General features: G+C 37.2%; 1 protein-coding gene across 6 annotated transcripts; it reads left to right on the top strand.

Annotated features, from left to right (window-relative positions):
- The first annotated feature begins 95 nt into the window (after positions 1–95).
- TRA2A (transformer 2 alpha homolog) lies at positions 96–21,816 on the top strand. 6 transcript variants are annotated; one of them, XM_057304250.1, is made up of 9 exons: positions 97–307; positions 9,694–9,772; positions 10,286–10,419; positions 13,514–13,679; positions 15,223–15,411; positions 18,934–19,049; positions 20,115–20,246; positions 20,552–20,619; positions 20,777–21,816. In XM_057304250.1, the coding sequence occupies exons 4-9, from the start codon at positions 13,647–13,649 to the stop codon at positions 20,785–20,787; spliced, it is 549 nt and encodes a 182-aa protein (XP_057160233.1). In that variant the 5' UTR covers positions 97–307; positions 9,694–9,772; positions 10,286–10,419; positions 13,514–13,646; the 3' UTR covers positions 20,788–21,816. The 6 variants fall into 6 exon arrangements, with proteins under 6 accessions (XP_026363369.2, XP_057160233.1, XP_057160232.1 ...); XM_057304249.1 differs by having other exon boundaries at positions 9,694–9,994; XM_026507578.4 differs by lacking the exon at positions 9,694–9,772 and having other exon boundaries at positions 99–307.
- The last annotated feature ends 593 nt before the right edge of the window (positions 21,817–22,409 follow it).

Here is a 22,409-nt window from a genome sequence, read left to right as displayed (position 1 = left end):
AGGTCGGGACTGCCACAAAGCCTCGCGGGAGGCGGGGCTAGTGACGTCGCAGAGACGACCCGCCCCCTTACGTCGCGCACTAGGAGGCCAGAAGGTTTCTGGCGGGGCCGGCGCCATTTTGCCGGAGCCTGCGACCGAGTGGGAGTGGAGTGGAGCGGCCGTTGTTGCCGACTCTTTCCTCCTCCCCACGGTCCGGTCAGCGGTTGATTAGGCCATCGGCCCTCAAGCCGAGACTTGTCTCTTATTTAGTTCTGGGGAGCGCCTGGCCGACATGAGTGATGTAGAGGAGAACAACTTCGAGGGCAGAGTGAGTACAAAGCCGCGGGAGCCGTCTTCGGCGGCGGCCCGATGCTCGGGGTTTCACGGGAACGAGCGCGGTCGGGCGGGGTTGCGGGGAGTCCTGCGGGTCCCGCGGGGAGCAGCCTCTGGAGCCATCGCGGTTGTTTCCTCACATACCAAGATGGCTTCTGGGTTCCACTCTTTCCCCAAACACCACGGATAACCCCTCTCCCCCGTTTTTGGAGACTGACTGATACCTGGACTCCTGGGTCCGATTTTCCCCCCGCAGTGCGCCCTCCCTTCTCCCCACCCCTGAGGCTTCCTTATCTGTGTTCCGAGGAGTGGGTCCCCGTCGCGGTGGGGCGGGAGGAGACGGCAGGGAGTTCCCCTCCGGCCGGATAGTGGTAGGTGCTTCCTGCGGTGGCATTTCTGGCGACCCCGAGCATCGTAGAGGGTCTCGGGGTCGAAACTGCGCGGGGCTGTTGTCCGGGCGGGGAGAAGCTGGCGTGGGACTAGCTGGGGCCTGTGTCTCCTTGGCTCTCTATTGCAGTGAGCGGCCGCGTCTCTGTTGGAACCGGCGGCGTTGCGTCTATAAAGGCGAAAGCCTTGAGGTTGAAGGTGGGACGAGCCTAATGAAGTGGTTAGTCAACGACCGCACCGACCCTTAAGCGTTCTTAAGACGAGAGCTGTGAGGGGAAAACTACGCAAGGAGCCCTTTTCCCTTAATGTCCCTTTTACTTTCTTTTCACTTCAAAATGAATGTGGAAATGCTATAACGCCTGATTTTTCTAATTCCTTGATGTTGGGTTTTTTTTCTCTCTTCTTCATATCTCAACTTCTAATGCTTTTCCTTCCTATGATCTTTCATCTAAAAACCACTTCTTTACAGGTTTTTACGGTAAACGAAAAAAATCTTACATAACTGAACAAATTTGGTGGCTCAGTATTTTAAAAATAGCTAGTCAGTTTTTCACTATTCTGTAACGCAAAACGCTACCTGGAAATTACAGACCCCCCTCCCATTTCTCTTCTCTCCCCATCCCCCTACAAAGAGGGCTCAAGGATTTCCATTATTTGGGGTCAGTGAATAGAAAGATCACAAAGATACGTTATCCTCAGCCTACATGTAGTAGAACATTTATAGTTTGAGTTCTACTTCCGAAGTTACCCTCGTAGTGGTAATTGGTGGAAGTGGGTTAGTGTGAAAACCCTGAGAAGAAAATCACCAGGCAGCATGTTCTTGCTGTTATGTTGGTATTCTGGTCACTAGGGAGAACACATAAATAAAACAATTAAGGTGTGTGCTGGATGGAATGAATTTTGTCTTTTTTAGAAGTTCATAATATAAGTACTTGGAACCAGACAGTTAAATCAGAAGGTCGGTTTAGGCTTTTGTTCTTCGTGAGGAAAAAGATTTAAATAGGTCAGAAACAAAACTTTTTATTAATGCCTTTAAGATGGGATTTTTAAAATAAAATCTCAATCGCAGATACAAGTGAGTAGTTGAAACTGATTTTTTCTTAGGATGAGATATTGTCCCAACAAAACTTTTTCAAAATCTTGCAATAAAAATATTTGGTGATAATTGTAAGCTGCTTGTTTTGATCATGTTAGGTAGTTATGGGAAGAAATTTTGCTATCCATTAATCTTTCCTTCCATAAACTGCAGTACAGAAATTTATTATTTTGCTGATGTTTGTTTTGATTTGGTTTGTGGGAAAGTGAAGAGGACTACTATTGGGGACATTTTCCTTTTTAAGTTTTTACCTCTTAGTCATCAAGTGGAGGAATGGAACAAGTTCTAGATAACTGTCACCTTACCCACCTAAGAAAGCAATGTATGTAAGATTCCTACCCAGTTTTATGCTAAAATTTATTTAGACATTAACATTCTATGTTAATGTGTTCTCCATCCCCCCCACAATGTTTACGGTCATGACAATATTTTTTGACACGTGATACCTAAGTGTATTTTAGTGTAAATAAACTCAGCAGATTGAATAATGAATATGCCTACCCTTACCTGTTACATCTTTTTTTTTTTTCTTTTGTAGGTTGAGGTAATTGTCTGTATTTGTAACTGGTTAAAGAATTAGAAGAATGCCAGAAGCTTTTCTGAGGGTGTATACTTTTTCTTTTTTTGAATTGTTTCTTAACAACAATATTCAGTAGTGCTTTTGGTTTTTAAACTGTGATTTCTTATCTGCTAGCTTTTAAACCAGCAGCTTTTAAAAAATTTTATAGAATACAGTTGTGTTATCTCTGTATCTAAATGTAATGACCATTTAGAGAGCCTCAAAACAGGATTTTCAAATGATGTTTTTGAAAGTTTTTTCAAGTAGTTACACTTCAAATTTTATAACTAAAAGTAGAGGAAACAGTGACAGGTCAGATTTCATTTGCTTTATGTATGGAATAAATAGTACATATTAACCCCATCTTACTGAAGAGATACCTAGAATTAGAGGGTAATTTTCTAAAGACTGCAGAACACATTAAAGAAACAGGACTACTACTAATAGTTCTTATATTTGTAGCATTTTAGAATCTTATCACCCCACTACCAGATCTTTGACATATTTTCAAATGTATTACTTAAAATCATTTTGCAAGGATTGGTGTACTCATACCTTTTTAGAAATTAAAAACCAAGGCCTAGAAGATCATGTAGCCAGGAATCAGATTTACAGGTCCCGGTCCATTACTCATTGCATACATATACTATGCTTTATACATTTTGATTTACTTTTTAAAAAGAAGCACACTGTACTTCAGTGTTAATAGTGTTTGCTAAAAACAGTTTATAGCAGCTTAATTTTCCACTATAGATTATCTCTTCCATTGTAGAGGACTGGAGTAAAAGAACTTTAGGAAAGAAAAAATAATTGGCTGAATTTTGTTATAAGTAACCCTAATAGTTAACCCAACCAAAATTCCCTCTGCCTGAGGTAAAACTGTTAAGCATCTGCCGCCTTTTTAGTAAAGGTCGGGTGTTCTTGAGGGAAAAAGAACTCGGAGTCTAATTTGAGATGACTGACAGCTCAAATCTTGGTAAAAGTAAGTATATAATCAAGTGTCCTGTGATAGAATTAATAAGGAATTCAGAAAATGGAGCTGAGTAGTTTTGTGAGCTAGGGGAAAGGGGAAGCTTTACCTAATGTGTAAAACTCACCTTGGGTTTTATAGTTAGGGAATAGATTGATTGTATGGATATGACAATGAGGAGGTTGCTGGGGGTAGCGAGAGAATAGATTTGGCTAGATAGGCAGTCAGATAGTGGAGGTTTTTAATTCTAGATACAGGGATTTGGACTTAATCCGATATGCAGTAAGAAGGCATGTATGGATTGTTAATTCTGAGAGTGGCATAATGAAAGGAATTTTAGCAAAGAACAGAAGAGCAGCAAGGGACACTTGAACTATTTAAGGGAGGAAATTATGAAAACTCTATTCTAAATGGGACAGCAGTGGGATGTGAAGAATGAGTGAGACATTTTCAAGGGATCCAGGAGGAAAGGAGTGCCTTTAAAATAAATAGTTTCATTAAAGCAGTTTGTGGAGGACATGTATATCAACTTAACAAATATTTTAAGTGGAAATGTCTTTTGGAGCTGAGTGAGGCTGCCACTTGAGCTATGAATTTGTTTGTTATCTTCATAAAAAGAGTTGTTTGCTTCACACAGCTTCAACTAAAATTAGGATTTAGGCCTCAAAAAAAATTGTAGTCTCCTTCATAGAAATTAAGGGAAATGGAAATTAAGCTTTTCTTATTTTACTCATTTTATTCACCCTTTACCCCTAATTTGTTTTTTTAACCAACTTTAGAAAAATGTTAAGCCCAATTTTTTTTCCTCATACAGTGGCCCATTGTTTTTAATAGAGGTCATTGATTCTCATGTAGGGGTCCATCTTATAATTCCATAATTGTCTATGCTTTGTAGTACAGTTGAAGAGGAAGGAGAATACTTGTCTCCTCCTTTTTAGAGTTAGCTAGAATCTTGAGTAGCTAGAATATTTTAAGTGATTCCTAGTGTTCCCCTTCTTAATAGATGGTTTGACTGGATGACAGAAGTGAATAGCAAAATACAAATTCCTCTGTACCTGTCTGGAATTAAAATGTGTGCTAAGATATTTTGTTAAAGAATAGCAGAAATATGGGAAACTTTTTCTTCCCTGTAGCCTGATTTGTAATGATTGGGGTAATGATGGTGCCATTCAAAACCCATCTTGGTGACTGGCTTTAAAAAAAAAAGAAGAAGAACCTTAAGCTAGGCTTTAATAGATGTAAGAGTACAAGTGAGGTTTACCCTCTCCCTTCCTTAAAAAAAAAAAAAAAATAGAATCTCTTACAGATAAGAATGTCAGGTCAGCAATTTAGCTTTTAAAAATACTTAGTTTCTTCACAGTTTAATTTCATATATCTCATCAACCTATTACAAAAGGGTAAGACTTCCTTTCTCATGATACTGACAGTATTAAACCCAAGACAAACCTGCCTTGGGTTTAATTTATTAAAGTTAAGTGCTGTCATTTATCCAATTTTAATGCTTTTTTATTCCTCCCGTAATTTTTTTAAGCAAAGAATTTGTAAACTTAAGCAAACATTGTATTGCTCAAATTAAGTAGGAGGTGGGATTTTTAGAAGGAGCGGTGTAACTAATTGTACCCACAGTGCACAGATTTGTCATAGATGCTTAATGGTTTGTGCCATTCCTAAAATGAGAATAAAAAGTTCTGATACCTGAAAGAATTCGAAGGAATTAAAAATTTAGGAATGAGAGTCATAAAAAAAAATACAGATGAGCTTTGTTTATGGATTGATTTTTGTGAATGAACTGAAGTTATTAACCTGTGGTTTTGTGTAGTGTAACAAGCATGAAATGGCCATGGATAATCAACATAATAATGTCCTAGAATCTTCCCGACAGCGTGGAAACCTTTTCTTTGGTACTATCAGTGGGTACTCAGGCATCAAATAACTAACCCTGGGACCTTTGTAAAAGGTATATATTTGCATGCTAAATGAGTTAATACCAATTGTTACTCACCTGTGTAAGATTTAGGAGGACTGAAGTGCAGGTGAGAAAGTGATAATGATCAGATGGGGAAAAGAATCAGTAAACACTGTTTAAAAAAAAAGTTGAGAGGGCAATAATGAAAAGAAATGTGGTTTCCCCTCCCTCCTTTAGGTTACTGTCAATATGTAGTTGTGAATAATCAATATCGTCTCATGATTTTCACCAAAAGTGTGACCAGGGCTGCCTGACCAATCTGAGGTAGAAGTTGTTTGTTTTTAACTAAGGCCCTTTTAGTCTTTCTTACTCAAGATTCATAAATCGTCCCATGATACTAGAAGATGAGGACCTAAGTAGAAAGTTCTGTAACAGGTTCTTAGTAAACAATTTGCTTTTACTTGTTATTTATTGGCTTTTAATATAGCTAAATTTTTGGGACATTACAGTTGATCATGACTTACAAGCTGGCTGGTTTATGAACCATATTTAAAACTTGTAAAAAAGATTATATAAATTTTACAGGTAATTTCACAGTTATGAATAGTTTAAATTTGATAATTATGCTTAAGTGCCAATTCCTACATAGTTTCTTTAAGCATTTCCAAAATTATTCCAAACTTTAGAGAATGTAAAGACACAATGTTAAGAGTATCTGTGAGCCTTTGCAGATGGAAAGACTGTTTTAACCTCACTTAGAATGCAGCATATAGGTATTTTCTTTTTAAGGAATTGCTTTAATAGCAGTTATGGGTTAAGAAGAGAGTGGACTATTTCTTTTATAAGCTTAAGAGTCCAAGAGAAGCAGCCTATCATAAGAACTGATATTTATGTAGACTGAAATTAAAGAATTGGATAAACAAGAGTTTCCCTTAAGCCCCAAAGAATGAAGTTCTTCGTACAATAAATATTACAGGCTATTGGAGTGATTTAAGTACCCCTCCCCCCTTGGGACATAAAATTTACCTAAATGCACTAATGTATTTTTATGGAAATAGACCTCCAGTTTCATAAAGTAGTGGGAATATACATTTTGAGAATGTTTGTTTTAAAAGTTTATGCTATTATAGACTTGATTTTGTATAAACTTGGCACTATGACTTGGCATAGAATTTGCATTGCCATAATAGAATGGGTTATAGTTTAGCATTTATATGTTATGTGTTTTAATGGGCTTTCAGTACTAAACATATATGTTGTTGGAATTTTTTTGTTCCACCTATCATATGATACTAGCTGAATTAAAAGATAAAAGACTGCAATTATTGCTTACTGTAGGAATTGTTCATGTTCTGCAACAATGTGTACTTATATTTAATAACCCTTCTCCTTGATTGAAGGAGTGGTACATGGTTGTTGTGGTTATTTACAGTATGTAAAATGCAGCTGTATTTTAACACAGATTGCTTAAATTGGATATACTGTGGTACTTTCTTAGTATTCATGGTTAGGTCTCTCTTTTTTATTTTTGGCTATGTCCTTCAGCTTCCACCCAAGGTACCTTGATAATAAAGAATAGTTAAAAGAACAAACACACACCGTTTAAGCAGGTTGCACTGTGAGAACTTTCTGCCTGGCTTCTGGTTTATAATAGGTAAGGTAGGCTGGAAGCCTCTTTGATTGCTATTTAAAATGTGGATATGATTTGGTTGAGTCAGTCTGCCCATTTCAACTAGACAGCATATTTTTTTAAGTCGTTGTTGGATCCACACGCAGGTTACTTGAGGAATCTGCAGAATTTCTTGACAGGACAGCTTTAAGAGTAGGTTAAGTATAAGGTAGTGAAACAGGACAGATAACTTCTCAGTATTTTATTTTTTCTGTTTGCAATTTCAATTCAGTTTCCAAATTCTGAATAGTTTTATGTATTTCTTTGAAGAAAAGTTGAAATTATTTCGTAATGAGGACAAGTCAAAGGTAGAAAAGGATAATCTAGCATTTGTCCATAAAGGGCTTATTGTACCTTGGTTTCTAATGCATAGTGTAGTGAAAATGGTACTTACTTGGTACTAGGTTTTGAAAAATAAAGTTACTTAAAAATGGCAAATATTCATATGACCATTTTTGTGTGCATGAAGACTTAACTACCAGTTCTTAGAATGATGAGCCTTTTTTTTTTTTTTTGGTATTACAGTAAAAATAATTCTGAAGAATTAAAAGTTTATTTTATGCTTTGTAGTTAATTCTTCAGGTTAAGTTTACTGACAGTTATTGATTTACTTTTTTAGATAAGTCTGTAAATTGTTTTTGGAGGTTAAAATGGTAGTAACTTTATAAATAGGTGTTACAAGGGAGTTGAGAGGACTGTTTCTTAACCTTGAATGATTCCATGAAGAAATTTATGCATATTCAGGTTTCTCTGGTAAAAACAAAACAAAACAAAAACTGAAGGATGGCAACAAAGGTGTGACAGCTTAGATAATTAAAAAGCAAGACTTTTTAAAAAAAGTATTCTAATGTCTTTTGAAAAGATACTCTGTTGTATCTTAATGTTTTGTTACCAAACCAAAAGGAAATTTTCGTTTTTTCCAATGAGTTGCTATGCCAGAGCTGAAATTTAAACTTTAAAATTTAAGATATTACTAAGTTGCCTTGTTTATTGTAATTCCTAAGAAGTGGCAATTTTCAGCACTGGTGAATAATTTTCAACTGTTTATGAGGAAAGACTTGGACATCGAATGTACACATATTTGAACCGTAATATTTTTATCATGTACTAGAAAGCTTCACATAAGCATTTAAGAATAAATCTTGGGTTTTAATATAAGACTTTTATTTCTCTACTTGTAAAATTAAAGGTTTTATAGTTACAGAACGCAGAACATTCTGAAATGTATGTATAATGTGAGCTGTGGTAGTGTTCATAGATACTATTCCATCAGCTGCTGTTCAACAGTAGCATAAATGTTAAACCACAGGATCAGTTTTATAGAAGGAAAAGCTGAGAGAGAGGGGAAGATATTCTTTCCAGCTTAATGAACCAGCCTGTATGATTCTTCAATTACAAGCAAATTAACTATTCCTTTTTTTTTTTTTTTTTTTTAAGTACTGAATATGCTGCTTTTATAGTTTCGGTGAATGAAAAAGCCTAAATTGCCGTGCCTGCTCCAGGCATTTGTCCAGAAATTTAGAGTATCAGAGATGTGGTGAAAGACTTATTGTAGGTAGCTAAATGGAAAAGGTTGATATTTAACTGAAAGGTAGCTAGCTATATTTTTCAGTTTTGTTTGCATCTGAAAAATAGACCTAGCAGCATTAGTACAGTTCTTGATAAATAAGTCTTTTGACATTAAACTCAAAGTAAAGGGAAAATCTTAAGGAAGCTGTGTGGTAGGTAGTCTTGTGGCATAAATGAAAATTGGTGTGAGGTTGGGGTGATTATTCACACTAATAATCAAGGCTCAAATGGACAGAAACAGAATTGTCTGTCCTACTTTGGTCATAAGTGCCTCATATATCTGTCAAATTTTAAAAGTCTCTTAATCAGTTTTAAATCATTTATATCCAACTTTTTCAGAAGCCCATCAGTTTTCTGATATAAGATACAGTCATTGAAGGGAGTGGATGTATGCATAACTGCATAAAATATGCAAAACTATGAATAAAATTGGTGGGATCAAAAAGTAAAGACCATGATACTAATTTTGTAACTTTTTGTACATTACAATATTTCATGGATAATATAGAATATTAAAATGGCACAGTTGCAAAATTACATGTACTTAGAAATTTACAAGCCAAAGGGGGAAATTTTAAGAATTTCGTACCTTCTTTTCCCCTTAGTTTTTTCTTTATGCTGCTTTTACATTAGAACATATGTTTCTGATTAAGTTGGAGTTAGTGGTCAAACATACTTGGAAGAAGATGTTAGTAATTTCATTAATTTAAATTTTTTATTTCTTTGAACCTCAGCATGTGTCCTGTAATATGTGAGTTTAGGTAGGTGTACACAATTTTCAGCCTAGAATGCTTTGCTTTTAACTGTACCTTGGTATCTTAGTATGGCTTAGTGAAAGCTTATTTTAAGATGACTAAGAATCTTTAAGTTGTAAGCTAGTAAAAACTTAAGACATAGGTGGGGGGATTACAGTTAATGTTAGATTTATGCTTGGGTTAAGTGTTTATATTAAAATTGTTCACATTTTTAGGAACTAAGATGAAACATGAAAGGGGAGGAGGGTGAAGAATATGGTAAAAACATTTAGAGAAATTCAGTAAATTCTCTTTAATTGTTAGAAACTAGACTTTGGACAATTTTAAAGATTATAAAATTGTTTTTTAATAAACTAGTTGTTTGCACTTTACCTGCTGGCTTTTCCATTTGGTAGATAACATTCTGAACTCCAGCAGAGTTTTATAATCCCCACGTGCTTAAATATACTAAATGTTCTTTTTCCATTAAGGTTAATGTTCGTGAAGAAATTGAAGAGTTTTTTCCAAGAATGTGGAAGATAAATCAAGATAAAAGAAGGCTAATGAAAAGTATTAAAGATCAGAAAATTAAAATTGAATGGGGGAAAAAATTGAACAGAAGATTGGTCAGATAGAAGCCCTTGAATATTTTTTTAAGGCTATTTTGAATTGTTTGAATTGGGGAAGAATACACGAAGTATGAAAAATGAAAAACTCAATGAAGAATGAAGAGAAGTAGAAAGCAAGAGTGAAGTAGAATTAAAAGAATCTGGAAGAATGAATGGGTCCTAGGTTAAGTAAATGTATGGTTTATGTTCCAGTGTCTGTATGATCAAGTTGTAGATGAATTTGCATGATTTCTTAGTTAATAGAGAATTGGTGATCTGGTTCAAGTAGGGAATTATTGAGGACAGTTAGCAGTATTAACAATGGGTTGTTAATGAGCTGAAATTTTTTCTGGAGGGTGTTGCCTAACCATTTGTTTTTCAGGAGCAATCAATATAAATAATTACGGTACTTTAAATGTTAGGTGTTAGGCATCTACGTGACCAGTGCCATTTGTAATACTGTCTTCTTTGTTAGGAGTCTCGCTCTCAGTCAAAATCTCCAACGGGAACTCCTGCTCGTGTAAAATCGGAGAGCAGGTCAGGATCTCGTAGTCCATCAAGGGTTTCCAAACATTCAGAATCTCATTCTCGATCAAGATCAAAATCCAGGTAAGTGTGCTTAAAATAATACTTAAGATGCTTTCCTTAGATTTTTCAGAGCAAGGTGATTTTTAGCAGGTCCCTCACTTTTCCTGCATTTTGTGTAGAAGTTTCACAAAATCATGAAGTAGTTTTTCTCAAACTGTGGGGTTTAAAAATGAATGTTCTGGGGGCAGCTGGGTGGCTCAGTCAGTTAAGCATCCAACTCCTGATTTCAGCTCAGGTCATGATCTCAGAGTCTTGAGATTGAGCCCTGCATCAGGCTCCGCCCACAGCAGGGAGTCCACTTCTCTTCCTCTGCGTCTTCCGCTTATGCTCTCATGCACATGCACACACTCCCCCCCCCCCCCCGCCAAGTAAATAAATCTTTAAAAAAAATTTTAATGCTCTAGATAAAGATTTAGATAAAGCAGAGTCAAGTCATCTCTTAGCCCAGTTAACCTATCAGATATTAGCTATTAATATAAATAAAATGTGTTGCTTGATTTAAATGTACTTGGCAATAAGAATTGGAGTTTGGTTTTATTTCAACAGTATTTGTGTAACAAAAATGTAATTTTCTCCGTTGGAGACTTGGCATGTAATTTAGTGCAGAGAAGGTTGATGTAGCTATGTTGTACTAATTACCGGAATGATTTGAGAAGCTTTTTCAAGATTCACATTCCAGCTACATCCTTTACCTGAAGATTGTGACTTAATAGGTCCAGGGTAGAATCTAGCCAGATACAGTTGGGGCAGGGAGTGGGGGGAGTCTCTGGGTGGGTGATTCAGAAGCTCCTACCACTATCATCTCCACTGACAACAAAAACTGTAGTGAACCACTGCAAAGTTCACTGTATCAGATGTCCCAGGTGTACAGAGGTGGGTGAAAGAAAGTTTAAAAACAACCTGGACAGTTCATTTAATAAGTCATAATTTCTTGATTAGAGACATAATTTGTCTTTTGTATAGAGTTTCCTTGCCAGTGGAGCATGAGATAGAAGAATTGGTTAAAGGGCTGGACTTTTCTTGAGTCCACAGCTATGTCTTTATCGTATCCAGGATCCAACTTGATTTACTAGCCACTCTAACAAAATCTACATGTGCATGAGTATGCAAACAGAAATGAGCATATTTTCATTTTAGGACCTTTGCATTTGCTGCTCTCAGCCTAGAATTCTCTTCCCTCAGGTATTCAGCCATTTGATTTATTCTCTGCCCAAGCGTTAACTGAGAACATTAAAGATCATGCATGCTCTTTATTCCCTTACTCTTAGTTTTTTTCTTAGTACTTACCAATATCTGATTTAGAGGAAAGTTAGGCACTCCTGAAGTGTTTTTAATGTCTCCTTTTTTCATTACTATTTAAGAATAACTTGATGGGGTGCCTGGGTGGCACAGTTAAGTGTCTGCCTTCAGCTCAGGTCATGATCTCATGGTTTTGGAATCCAGCCCCGGGTCATGCTCCCTGCTCAGCGGGGAGCCTGCATCTCCCTCTCCTTCTGCCCATCTCCTTGCTTGTGTGCTCTCTCTCTCTCATAAATAAATAAAATCTTTTTAAAAAAAAAAATAGGTATGTTAAAAGACATAATTCTTATTAATGTTTATCTTACATTGAGGCTATAAATTACTGCTAAAGAAAATTGATGGTATCTAAAAGTAGCCTAAATCTGCTAGGAACACATCTCCATGTCTTACCAAGGAACCATTACTCTTGCTATTCCTAGAACACTTTTCGCCTGTCTACCTAGTCAAATTTATGTCTCCCAGCTTTATTATTAGCCTTCTTTGTTTTGAATAATCTTTCCTCATTAGTTTTATTCCCATCACCCATGTGCTTTCTTTTTTTAACTTTCTGGCCCTTAGCATGTATAACATTTATTGAACATCTTAAACAAGTTATTTTGTAAGGCTGTGATCACTAGTAAGGCGCCTGGGTGGCTCGGTTGGTTAAGCATCCAACTCTTGATCTCAGTTCAGGTCTTACTCTCAGGGTTGTGAGTTCAAGCCCCATGTTAAAAGGGGGGGGGGGGCTATGATGACTTCTAGTCTGGGTGTTTATTAAGGATGGGTCAGATGAATAGTAAATAAATTGTTGCATTAAGGGGTGCCTGGGTGGCTCAGTCTGCCACTGCATTTGCCTTGGTCTCAGGGTCCTGGGATCAAGCCACGCATCGGGCTCCCCGCTCAGAGAGCCGATTTCTACCTCTCCCCACCTTGTGCGTTCTTTCTCTCTCTCAAATAAAGTCTTTAAAAAAAAATTATTGCATTAAGAAGCAAAAAGAGTCAGTGACTGAAGTAGAGATAGGAGATGAACTAGGGAATCAGCAGTGGAGGATGGGTGAGGTACTGTGGAAAGCTTGAAGAAATGAAGACTTACATGGGCATTTAGGTTGTTGAATTAATTTAGCAGATGCTAGATTGCAGTGGGCTAAAGAAAGAAAGGAAATGGTGTTTAACAGTGAAGGGAATATAGAACTATATTGAGAAGATGATAAGAATCAAAGGATTTTACTGTGGTGGTAATGATATTTGGTGGTTTGTGTTGTCTTTGTTGTGGTAAGATACACATAACAAAATTTATAGTCTTAATCATTTTTAAGTGTATAGTTCAGTGGTAGTAAATACATTCACATTGTGCAACCATTACTACCATCTGTCCCCAGAGCTCTTTTCATCTTGTAAAACTGAAACTCTGTAACCATTAAACAAGGGCTCCTTGTTTTCCCCTCCTCCTAGCCCTTGGCAACCACCATTTTACTTTCTGTCTGTATGACTTTGACTACCTTAAGAACCTTATATAAGTGTAATCATGGTATTTGTCTTTTGGTGACTGACTTGTTTCACTTAACATAATGTCCTCAAGTTTCATCCATGTTGCAGGATATTGCAGGATTTCTTTAGTGCTAGTTTGTTTTTTCTTTTTAAAGAAGGTAGAGTTGTAACATGCTTGTATTGTAAAGTGAAAAGAGTGTAGAAGGGATAGACTGAGAACATGATTGAGTGATAAAAAGAACAAGAGGAAGAATATTCTTTCCTCAGAAGGGAACTGGGATACATGTAGAGATCCTTGGCATTAGCCATCTTGTTTCAGTATTTTTACCTAAATGTATTTCTCTCAAAGGTCGAGGTCAAGGAGGCATTCTCATAGACGTTACACTCGATCCAGATCCCATTCTCACTCTCATAGGAGACGATCTCGAAGTAGGTCATATACACCAGAATACCGGCGTCGAAGAAGCCGAAGTCATTCTCCAATGTCTAACCGGAGAAGACATACAGGCAGCAGGGTATGTGGTTTTTAAAAATTAATGAAAATTTATTTTGTCTTTATGTGTTTAGTCATAGCATAATATCTTGTTTTCATGAGATGCGACCATTATTTTATTTTATTTATTTATTTTTAAAGATTTTATTTATTTATTTGACAGAGACAGTGAGAAAGGGAACACAAGCGGGGGAGTGGGAGAAGGAGACGCAGGCTCCCCACTGAGCAGGAAGCCTGATGCAGGGCTCAGTCCCAGGACCCTGGGATCATGACCTGAGCTGAAGGCAGATGCTTAATGACTGAGCACCCAGGGCACCCCTTAGACCATTATTTTAAAGTGGTACTCCAGGGCACCTGGCTGGTTCAGTCAGTGGAAATGTGACTCTTGATCTCAGGGTTGTGTGTTCGAGCCCTTCATTGGTTGTAGAGATTACTTAGGAAATAAAGAATAAATAAAGTGGTACTCCAGAAACATCCTTAAGCGTATGAATATTGTTTATATACATTTAAATATATTTTCTTGACTTTGAGTAGTTAAAAGATGAAATTTGGGGAAAAAATACATGTTCTAAGAATTAAAATGAAAAGCATGAGTTGAGAATATTGAGGTGAAAAAGTTTGGTGGGGATTGGGGGGAGCTGGCAAAGAAATACATGTAGTCATAATAACACTTAACATTGAGCACTGTGCAGTTTTTCAATACATTTAATGGATAAGAGTCTTGGATATGTGACACTGAGGTTTGGTTTTTGGCTAACTGGCAGAGCCCAGGTTTCAGCCAGTCTGCTTGACTCTTAAAGTTCCCATGCCTAACTGCTGTGCTGTGCTTTTCCTCCATGTGATACTGAATTATTTAACTGTGATGATGTTTTAAAATCTGTACATAGATTTTTCAAAATCTGGATAGTGGGAAGTTTGAAGGAATACCCTTGGTAAGAATGAAAATGGAGGAAAGTCTAATCAGCAATTACAAATAGAGTCATATTAAGTACAAATCTGTAAGCTAGAAAATATTTGAGTAAACCACAAATATGGCTTTAAACTACGGTGGATTCATAGGATACATTCTGAAAATTGCTGGACTGAAAAATAAGGATATTTTTATTCAGGCTACAGTGGAAGTATACTCCAAAGAAGGTCTGAGTGTACTGTGAACTGTAAAATACAGTTCATCTGGTTTTTTTCCTCTTAAAGTCTTCTTTCCCAAGTGACTTGAAACAGTATAGTCTTTATGTATTAGGTGAGGTGTTTTAAGCAAAGTCTTTCTTTCTTTCTTTCTCTTTCTTTCTTTCTTTCTTTCTTTCTTTCTTTCTTTCTTTCAAGATTTTATTTATTCGAGAGAGAGAGAGCGGGAGCGGGGTGCAGGGAGAAGAAGCAGGAAATTCCTCACTGAGCAGGGAGCCCGACTCAGGACTCCATCCCAGGCCCCTGGGGTCATGACCTGAGCCAAAGGCAGATGCTCAACTGATTGAGCCACCCAGGCGCCCCAAAGCAAAGTATTTCTGTGCGTGTTAATTTTTATTTCCATTTGGAGCTTGAAATTAAATCACATTTTTATTCAACAGGCAAATCCAGATCCCAACACTTGTCTTGGAGTGTTTGGCCTCAGTTTATACACAACAGAGAGAGATCTTCGTGAAGTATTTTCTCGATATGGACCATTGAGTGGTGTCAATGTGGTTTATGATCAGCGAACTGGCCGATCACGAGGATTTGCTTTTGTTTATTTTGAAAGAATAGATGACTCAAAGGAGGTAATTTTGTTTTTATAATTACTTTTCAATTTGAAATTTTTCTGATGTGCATAATTATATTGTTAAAAGTTGACTAATGGTCTCCCAGTTCCATAACTTGTTTTCTTTCATTCCCTAACCTGAGTTTGTTTCAAACTCTTCCTTTCAGGACATCTGGGCAGCTCAGTGGCTAAGTGTCTGCCTTCGGCTCAGGTCATGATCCCAGGGTCCTGGGATTAAGCCCCACATCAGGCTCCTTGCCCAGTGGGGAACCTGCTTCTCCCTCTCCCTGTCATTCCCCTGGCTTGTGTGTGCACGCACTCGCGCGCTGTCTCTCTGTTAAATAAAATTTTTTTTTAAAGATTTTATTTATTTATTTATGTGAGGGGGGGAGGAGAACAAGAGAAACCAGGAGCAGGAAGGAGAGGGAGAAGCAGGCTCCCTGACGCAGGGCTCGATTCCAGGACCCTGAGATCATGATCTGAGCTAAAGGCAGACACTTAACTGACTGAGCCACCCAGGCACCCCTAAATAAAATCTTTTAAAAATAATAATAATAACTCTTCCTTTCATTGTTACAATTGGAAATTGCCAGTTTCACTTCCCAGCTAATATTTTCTGGTATAAGCATATCCTGATTGAAATCTGACTTTGTAAAGTAGGGTATATATGTTTGAGTTAATGAAAAAGTAAAGTATATAAATGTTCTCTTTTGACTAAATCTTATATTCCAAGCAGATGATTAAACTAACTTTTTAGAAATTACATGATATTTTGGGAGGCCTGGATGGCTCAGTTGGTGGAGTGTGTGACTCTTGATCTCAGGGTTATGAGTTCAAGCCCCTTGTAGAGATTACTTAAAATTAAAATCTTTTTTAAATTAAAAAGAAATTATGTTACTTGTTTAATCTGTTTAATTTTATGTAGAATTAGATCCCCAGGTATAGATAAAGAGCTTTGTTTTTCTGTTTTCATATTCATCTGTCATTCTGTGGTATAATTAAAATATACATAGAAAGAATTGGTTCTCTTTAAGATTTTATTTGAGAGAGAGCATGGGGAGTAAAGGGAGTAGGAAAGAGAATCTCAAGCAGACTCTGTGCTGACCCCCACGTGTGACTCCATATCGTGACCCTGAGATCATGACCTGAGCCAAAATCAGGAGTTGGATACTTAACCGACTGAGCCACCCAAGCTCCCCTGAAGCTGTGCTACTCCAGTGTATTAGATATTGGATTATAAAGGGAGCAGTAGGCTTGCTTTCTCTATACTAAAAGTTCATAGTGATTCGGTTAGAAAATACCATTTTAAGGAATTTGAAGCCCACTGTTAAAGTTTTATCAAACCCTTTTTGGGGCACCTGGGTGGTTGAGTTGGTTAAATATCCGAGTCTTGATATCAGGTCTTGATCTCAGGGTTGTGAATTCAAGCCCCATATTGGGCTCCACTACTTTAAAAAAGTAAGTGTTGTTGTTGTTTTGATCAAACCTTAATAGGGACTCCTGAGTGGCTCAGTTGGTTAAGCATCTGCCTTCGGCTCAGGTCATGATCCCAGGATCCTGGGATCGAGTCCCACATCAGGCGCCTTGTTCAGTGGGGAGCCTCCTTCTCCCTCTGCCTGCTCTGCATACTGCTTCCCCTGCTTGTGCTCTCTGACAAATAAATGAATAAAATCTTTTTTAAAAACTCCTTATCTTTAAAAAAATAAAATAATAATCAAACCTTAATAAATGGCGGGGTACCTGGCTGGCTCAGTTGGTAGAGCATTCAACTCTTGATTTCAGGGTCATAAGTTTGAGCCCCACATGGGCATAGAGCTTACTTTAAAAAATAAATAAATAAATGTCAAATGTACCATTTTACATGTGATAGTAATTGGACATAGGTCACTGCTGTATGCATCAACAGCATTTGATTGCAACATAAATAGTCATAATAAAAATTAGCATATCTGGGGTGCCTGGGTGGCTCAATCGTTACGCTTCTACCCTTGGCTCAGGTCATGATCCCAGGGTGCTGGGATCAAGCCCCAAGTCGGGCTCCCTGCTCAGCAGGGGAATCTGCTTCTCCCTCTCCCTCTGCCCCTGCTCATGTGCTCTATCTCTCTTGCTCACTCTCTCTGTCAAATAAAATCTTAAAAAAAAAAAAAAAAAAAGAAAGAAGAAATAAATAGATAAATAATAAAAGCCTGTCTTTCAAAAATAGTAGATGCTAGTGGCATCTAGTGGATGGAGGCCAGGAATGATGCCAGACCTCTTACAGTGCACAGGACAGCCACCCACAATATAGAAAAGCAGTCCAAAAATGCCAGTAGTGTGGAGGTTTAACACCCCAGATAATTCTAACAAAATAACACACCAGGTTGTAAGTCATTTATGTAGTAGACATTCTAATCAGCATTCTCTTATTTATTTATTTGAGAGCGAGCGTGTGCACACATGAGCTGGGGGCCGGCAGAGGGAGAGAGAAAATCTTAAGCAGGCTCCATGAAATCAAGAGTTGGGACACGCAACCCACTGAGCCACCCAGGCGCCCCTCTAATGTTTTAATTTGTCAAATATAATGACCTTTTTTTGGTTATATATTTGTGATTTGTTTATTTCTCTTCTCAATTAAGAGGTAAAAGTATAGGGGTGCCTGGATGGCACAGCGGTTAAGCGTCTGCCTTCGGCTCAGGGTGTGATCCTGGAGTTATGGGATCGAGCCCCACATCAGGCTCCTCCGCTATGAGCCTGCTTCTTCCTCTCCCACTCCCCCTGTTTGTGTTCCCTCTCTCGCTGGCTGTCTCTATCTCTGTCAAATAAATAAATAAAATCTTTAAAAAAAAAAAGAGAGAGATAAAAGTATAAGTTTAAAAAATCCTAAGGTATCTGACCTGAAGTAAAAGTTGTGAAGTATAAAATAATACCACAATTAAGATTTTTTTAAAATATGAAATTTGCTGTAGCTCTTGATTCCTCCCATAACCACCCTGCCAGGTTTATTTCTTTATAAAATAAAATGAAAATGGCAACTTTACTGTAGTTCCAAGGAACTTGCAAATTTGGTTAAGTAGTTGAAATTACTATCCTATTTATTGGTATTAGTGCTGAAGGGCAGAGTGATAGGGAATGTGAGTGCATATATAAAGACCAGGAGCATGTTGGCAGGCTTAGAAGTTCTTTTATATTTGGAGTTCACTAGGTGGCGGTGTGTTACCTAAGAAATGGTTTTTGGCTAACCTGGACTTGTCAGCTGAATTGCAGTTTCTGCTTGGAGTTGCCTAGACTTGAGTTGCCCAACTTGTATGGTTCTTTCTCAGTAGCTACCCCCAGTCTTTCAGCAGTGGCCTGTTTAAGTGTCTGTGTGTATGTAAGAAAACTCAATGCTGTTGACATGCATATATCAAGGATTCGTATGTAAAATCCTGGCCCCTGTTTGGGAAAAGTTTAGAGAATTTTAATTTTTTAAATTTCAAATGGAAAACATGTTAAATTTGTTGTAGTTTTAGTAGTTTCTCATTAGTGAATTATGCATGACTTCTGTGCCTGTTCTCCTTTAAAGGCTATGGAAAGGGCAAATGGAATGGAGCTGGACGGTAGAAGAATTCGAGTGGATTATTCTATTACGAAGAGAGCGCACACACCTACACCTGGCATCTACATGGGCAGACCAACTCAGTAAGATTGCAAGTTTTTTAAGCTAAACTAAGAGCCAGAAATTCATCAGAAATGTATGCAAACTTGATTAATCAAAAGATAAAATGATTTTTTTTTACTGTAATTAGAATTGAAAGTTACTTAATTTGTGTATGTTCTTACATCTGTTTGAGGAGAGGGACAAATTAAAACCATTAGAGTTGTTACTGGCTCTTTCCTTGGTGCTGTACAAATAGAAAAATTATTAAAAACTAGAAAAATAGTGTATGCTTTTAAGTATTCTCTTTCTCTTCTTATGTGACTTTGGAAGCCTTGTGGATAGGGAAGACTTTTACTGATAGTGGTGTGTATTTTTTTTTAAGCCAGTTTTCACATCGTGCAGAAAATAGAGGCTTTTATAAATGTTTTTTTAATATTAAACAACTGAAGAGAATATTTCTTAAAAGTGAAAGAAGGAATATAGGCTTTCATTTACTTTGAATCCTTACTGGGGAAAATGGAGGGTTTGGTAAGGAGAGCCTACAAAAACTGAAGTGAAAATAGTGTCCCTGTGATTAGAAGTTGGGAAGAACTACAAGAGAAAGTGCTTAGAGTTTAAATTTGCTGCCAAAGATTTAAAAGCCAGACCTTGAAATAGTTTTAGTGCCAGGCCTCAGTGTAGGGTAGTTAATTCTTTTTGCTATTCAGGTTCGTTTAACCTTTTTAAATTCTTGATGTTTATTAATTGTTTTTTAATTAGTCATAAGGACTCACATCTTCGCATTTTAGTACTGTTTCCCAGCACAGTACTTCATTGCAGCTTGTTGAAAAGGTCCTGCAGATTTGGATAGTGCATTAATAAAAGAACAGTTTATAGTTTGGGAGTTTTGTGAAATCATTCCTGGTTATTTATGTTGTGAATAGGAATCCAAATAGAATAATACCATGGAAGTCAGCAAAGTGAGACACATGGGGGTCACTGACATAAAAAAGGTTGTTCTTTCTCTTAATCTTCCTGCCTCCCTCCATTTTAGTTAAGTACCGGTTGGTATTAAATGATACTGCAAAATAATCACATTGATGTAAAATCTTTACATTTTTCTGTAGTAGTGGCGGTGGCGGTGGCGGTGGTGGAGGTGGTGGTGGAGGTGGAGGAGGTGGCAGGCGTCGAGATTCTTACTATGATAGAGGATATGATCGTGGGTATGACAGATATGAAGACTATGATTACCGGTACAGGTAATGTTTTATTGTAATTTCTGTTCTAAATTAGATGATAGTTGTATTATTTGGCACTTTTAATTTGTGTTTCATACACATTAATAAAAATACTTAAAATAGATGTTGGTTTCTTGAGAAAGTAGAGAGGATTTTCTCAAGATTGAGAACATAGGTTAATTATCTGTATTTGCCAGTATTTTCTTGTACCATATGCTTGCTCCTGTCGTATTTGTAATAGTACTTGAATGATGGGGAATTTTTATTTTCACTTGCCTCGATGGAGTAATTATGTGGTATGCTAAGTAATCTTTTATTTCCTACAGAAGAAGATCACCTTCTCCTTACTATAGTCGGTACAGATCACGATCGAGATCTCGTTCCTACAGCCCAAGTACGTATATTTTTACTTTTGTGGCATTAAGAACCATTCCTAATTAATGGTTTGTTTTAGAAAATTAGGGTATATGGAGATTGTTGATAGATGGACAAATAATAGGCAAGTCAAACTATAACTGTCATTTTGACTTTTGTTTTTTGCTCTCTTTCAGGACGCTATTGATAAACAGAATGGTTGCAGATGAGGACATCTTTTTCTTTTTTTTTTTTCGTGTGTGTGTGTGTGTGTGTGTGTGTGTGTGTGTGTGTGGGTTTGATTTGGTTTTGGGTTTTTTGTTTGTTTTGGTTTTGGGTTTTGGTTTTTGTTAAATTCTGGATTTCCCCAAGCTTCTAATCCTTCTTACTTCTTAAAAAGAATCCTTAAAAAAAACAACAGCTTTGGTTTATTCACCATCTACACTTTGTCGGTTGTATTGCTGTTTCCACCCCTTTTAGTATACTCTTAAAGATGTAATTGTCATTTTGAGCAGTTAAACATCTTAAGTAAAAAAAGGAACCCCCAGTGTTATGCTTTGTAAATGATTTTTTCTTTTTTTTTCTTTTTCTTTCTTTTTTCTTTTTCTTTTTTCTTTTTTTCTTTTTTTTTTCTTTTACTTTGCTTTCACAGAAAATTAACTCCTGGCTAATCAAATGAGGAAAGAAATGATCTTTTTAAAGCTTCTTTTGTGTTAGTTATTGTTAGACGTTGTATTAGAGACCTCCATTTACAACGAACTCCTTTTTTAACTTTCTTTTGGGGAAGGTAGTAAGTAACACATAAAGTAGTTCAGTCATGTCAAGTTTGTCTGGGGTGGCATGGAGCAGTCAAATAGTTGAGTGTAGAAAGTTTGAAGCTATAGAAGAAAACTCTTGGTCATTTCTTTTGAAGAACGAAATTTTTGAACCCTAAAAATTACATCTTTTTTTTTTTAGAGATGAAAAAGCTTGTGGACTCCTACAAAACATGTTGTATTTAAAATACATCTGTTAAATCTTAGTGTGATTTTTGTGTTGAATTTATTGAAATTTAAGTATTCCCTTAATCAGTGAAGGACAACTCATTATTTATTACTTAGAGCAATTGTATACTTTGTTGTTAGAAATTTTGGTATTGGGACAATGGTTAAGCAGGCTGTTATTGTATAGTATAGAGTCTTTAGAAGATACGTGTGAGGAAAAGTAGTCTCCTTTCAAATAAAAATTTCTTTGAAAATGGGACTGTTTCTTTATTGTGGTAGAATGGGGAAAGAATATAACTGCGTAGATTTGGGAACCAGTCCTTTTCCTGACATTTTGCTTATACCCAATGGTATAATTCTTTCTCTTCCTCGGTCTTTAAAAATCCTTAGTTTGGGTGGCTTTTTCTGTTAAGCATCTGCCTTTGGCTTGGGCCCTGATCTCAGGGTGCTGGGATCGAGCCCCGACCGCATGGGCTCCCTGCTCAATGGGGAGTTGTCTTCACTCTCCCCTGCTCATGCCCACACTCTCTGTCTCAAATAAGTAAGATCTATTTTAAAAAAATAAATAAAAATCTTTGTTTTTCTTCCCTCCCCCCCCCCTTTTTTTTAAAGATTTTATTTATTCATTTGAGAGAGAGCACAAGCAGGGGGAGTAATGGCAGGGAGAGGGAGAAGCAGGCTCCCAGCTGAGCAGGGAACCCGATGTGGGACTAGATCCCAGGACCATGAGATCATGACCTGAGCTGAAGGCAGATGCTCAACTGATTGAGCCACCCAGGCGCCCCTTTTCCTCCCTTTTTCTATCAGCCTAGTTGTTGATATTGAGAATGTTCAGCATCAAACACGT

The sequence above is a fragment of the Ursus arctos genome, unplaced genomic scaffold, assembly GCF_023065955.2.
Source record: "Ursus arctos isolate Adak ecotype North America unplaced genomic scaffold, UrsArc2.0 scaffold_3, whole genome shotgun sequence".
Taxonomy (NCBI): Eukaryota; Metazoa; Chordata; class Mammalia; order Carnivora; family Ursidae; genus Ursus; species Ursus arctos.
The sequence above is the reverse complement of the archived record's forward strand: the minus strand, read 5'-3'. Positions and strand labels throughout refer to the sequence as shown.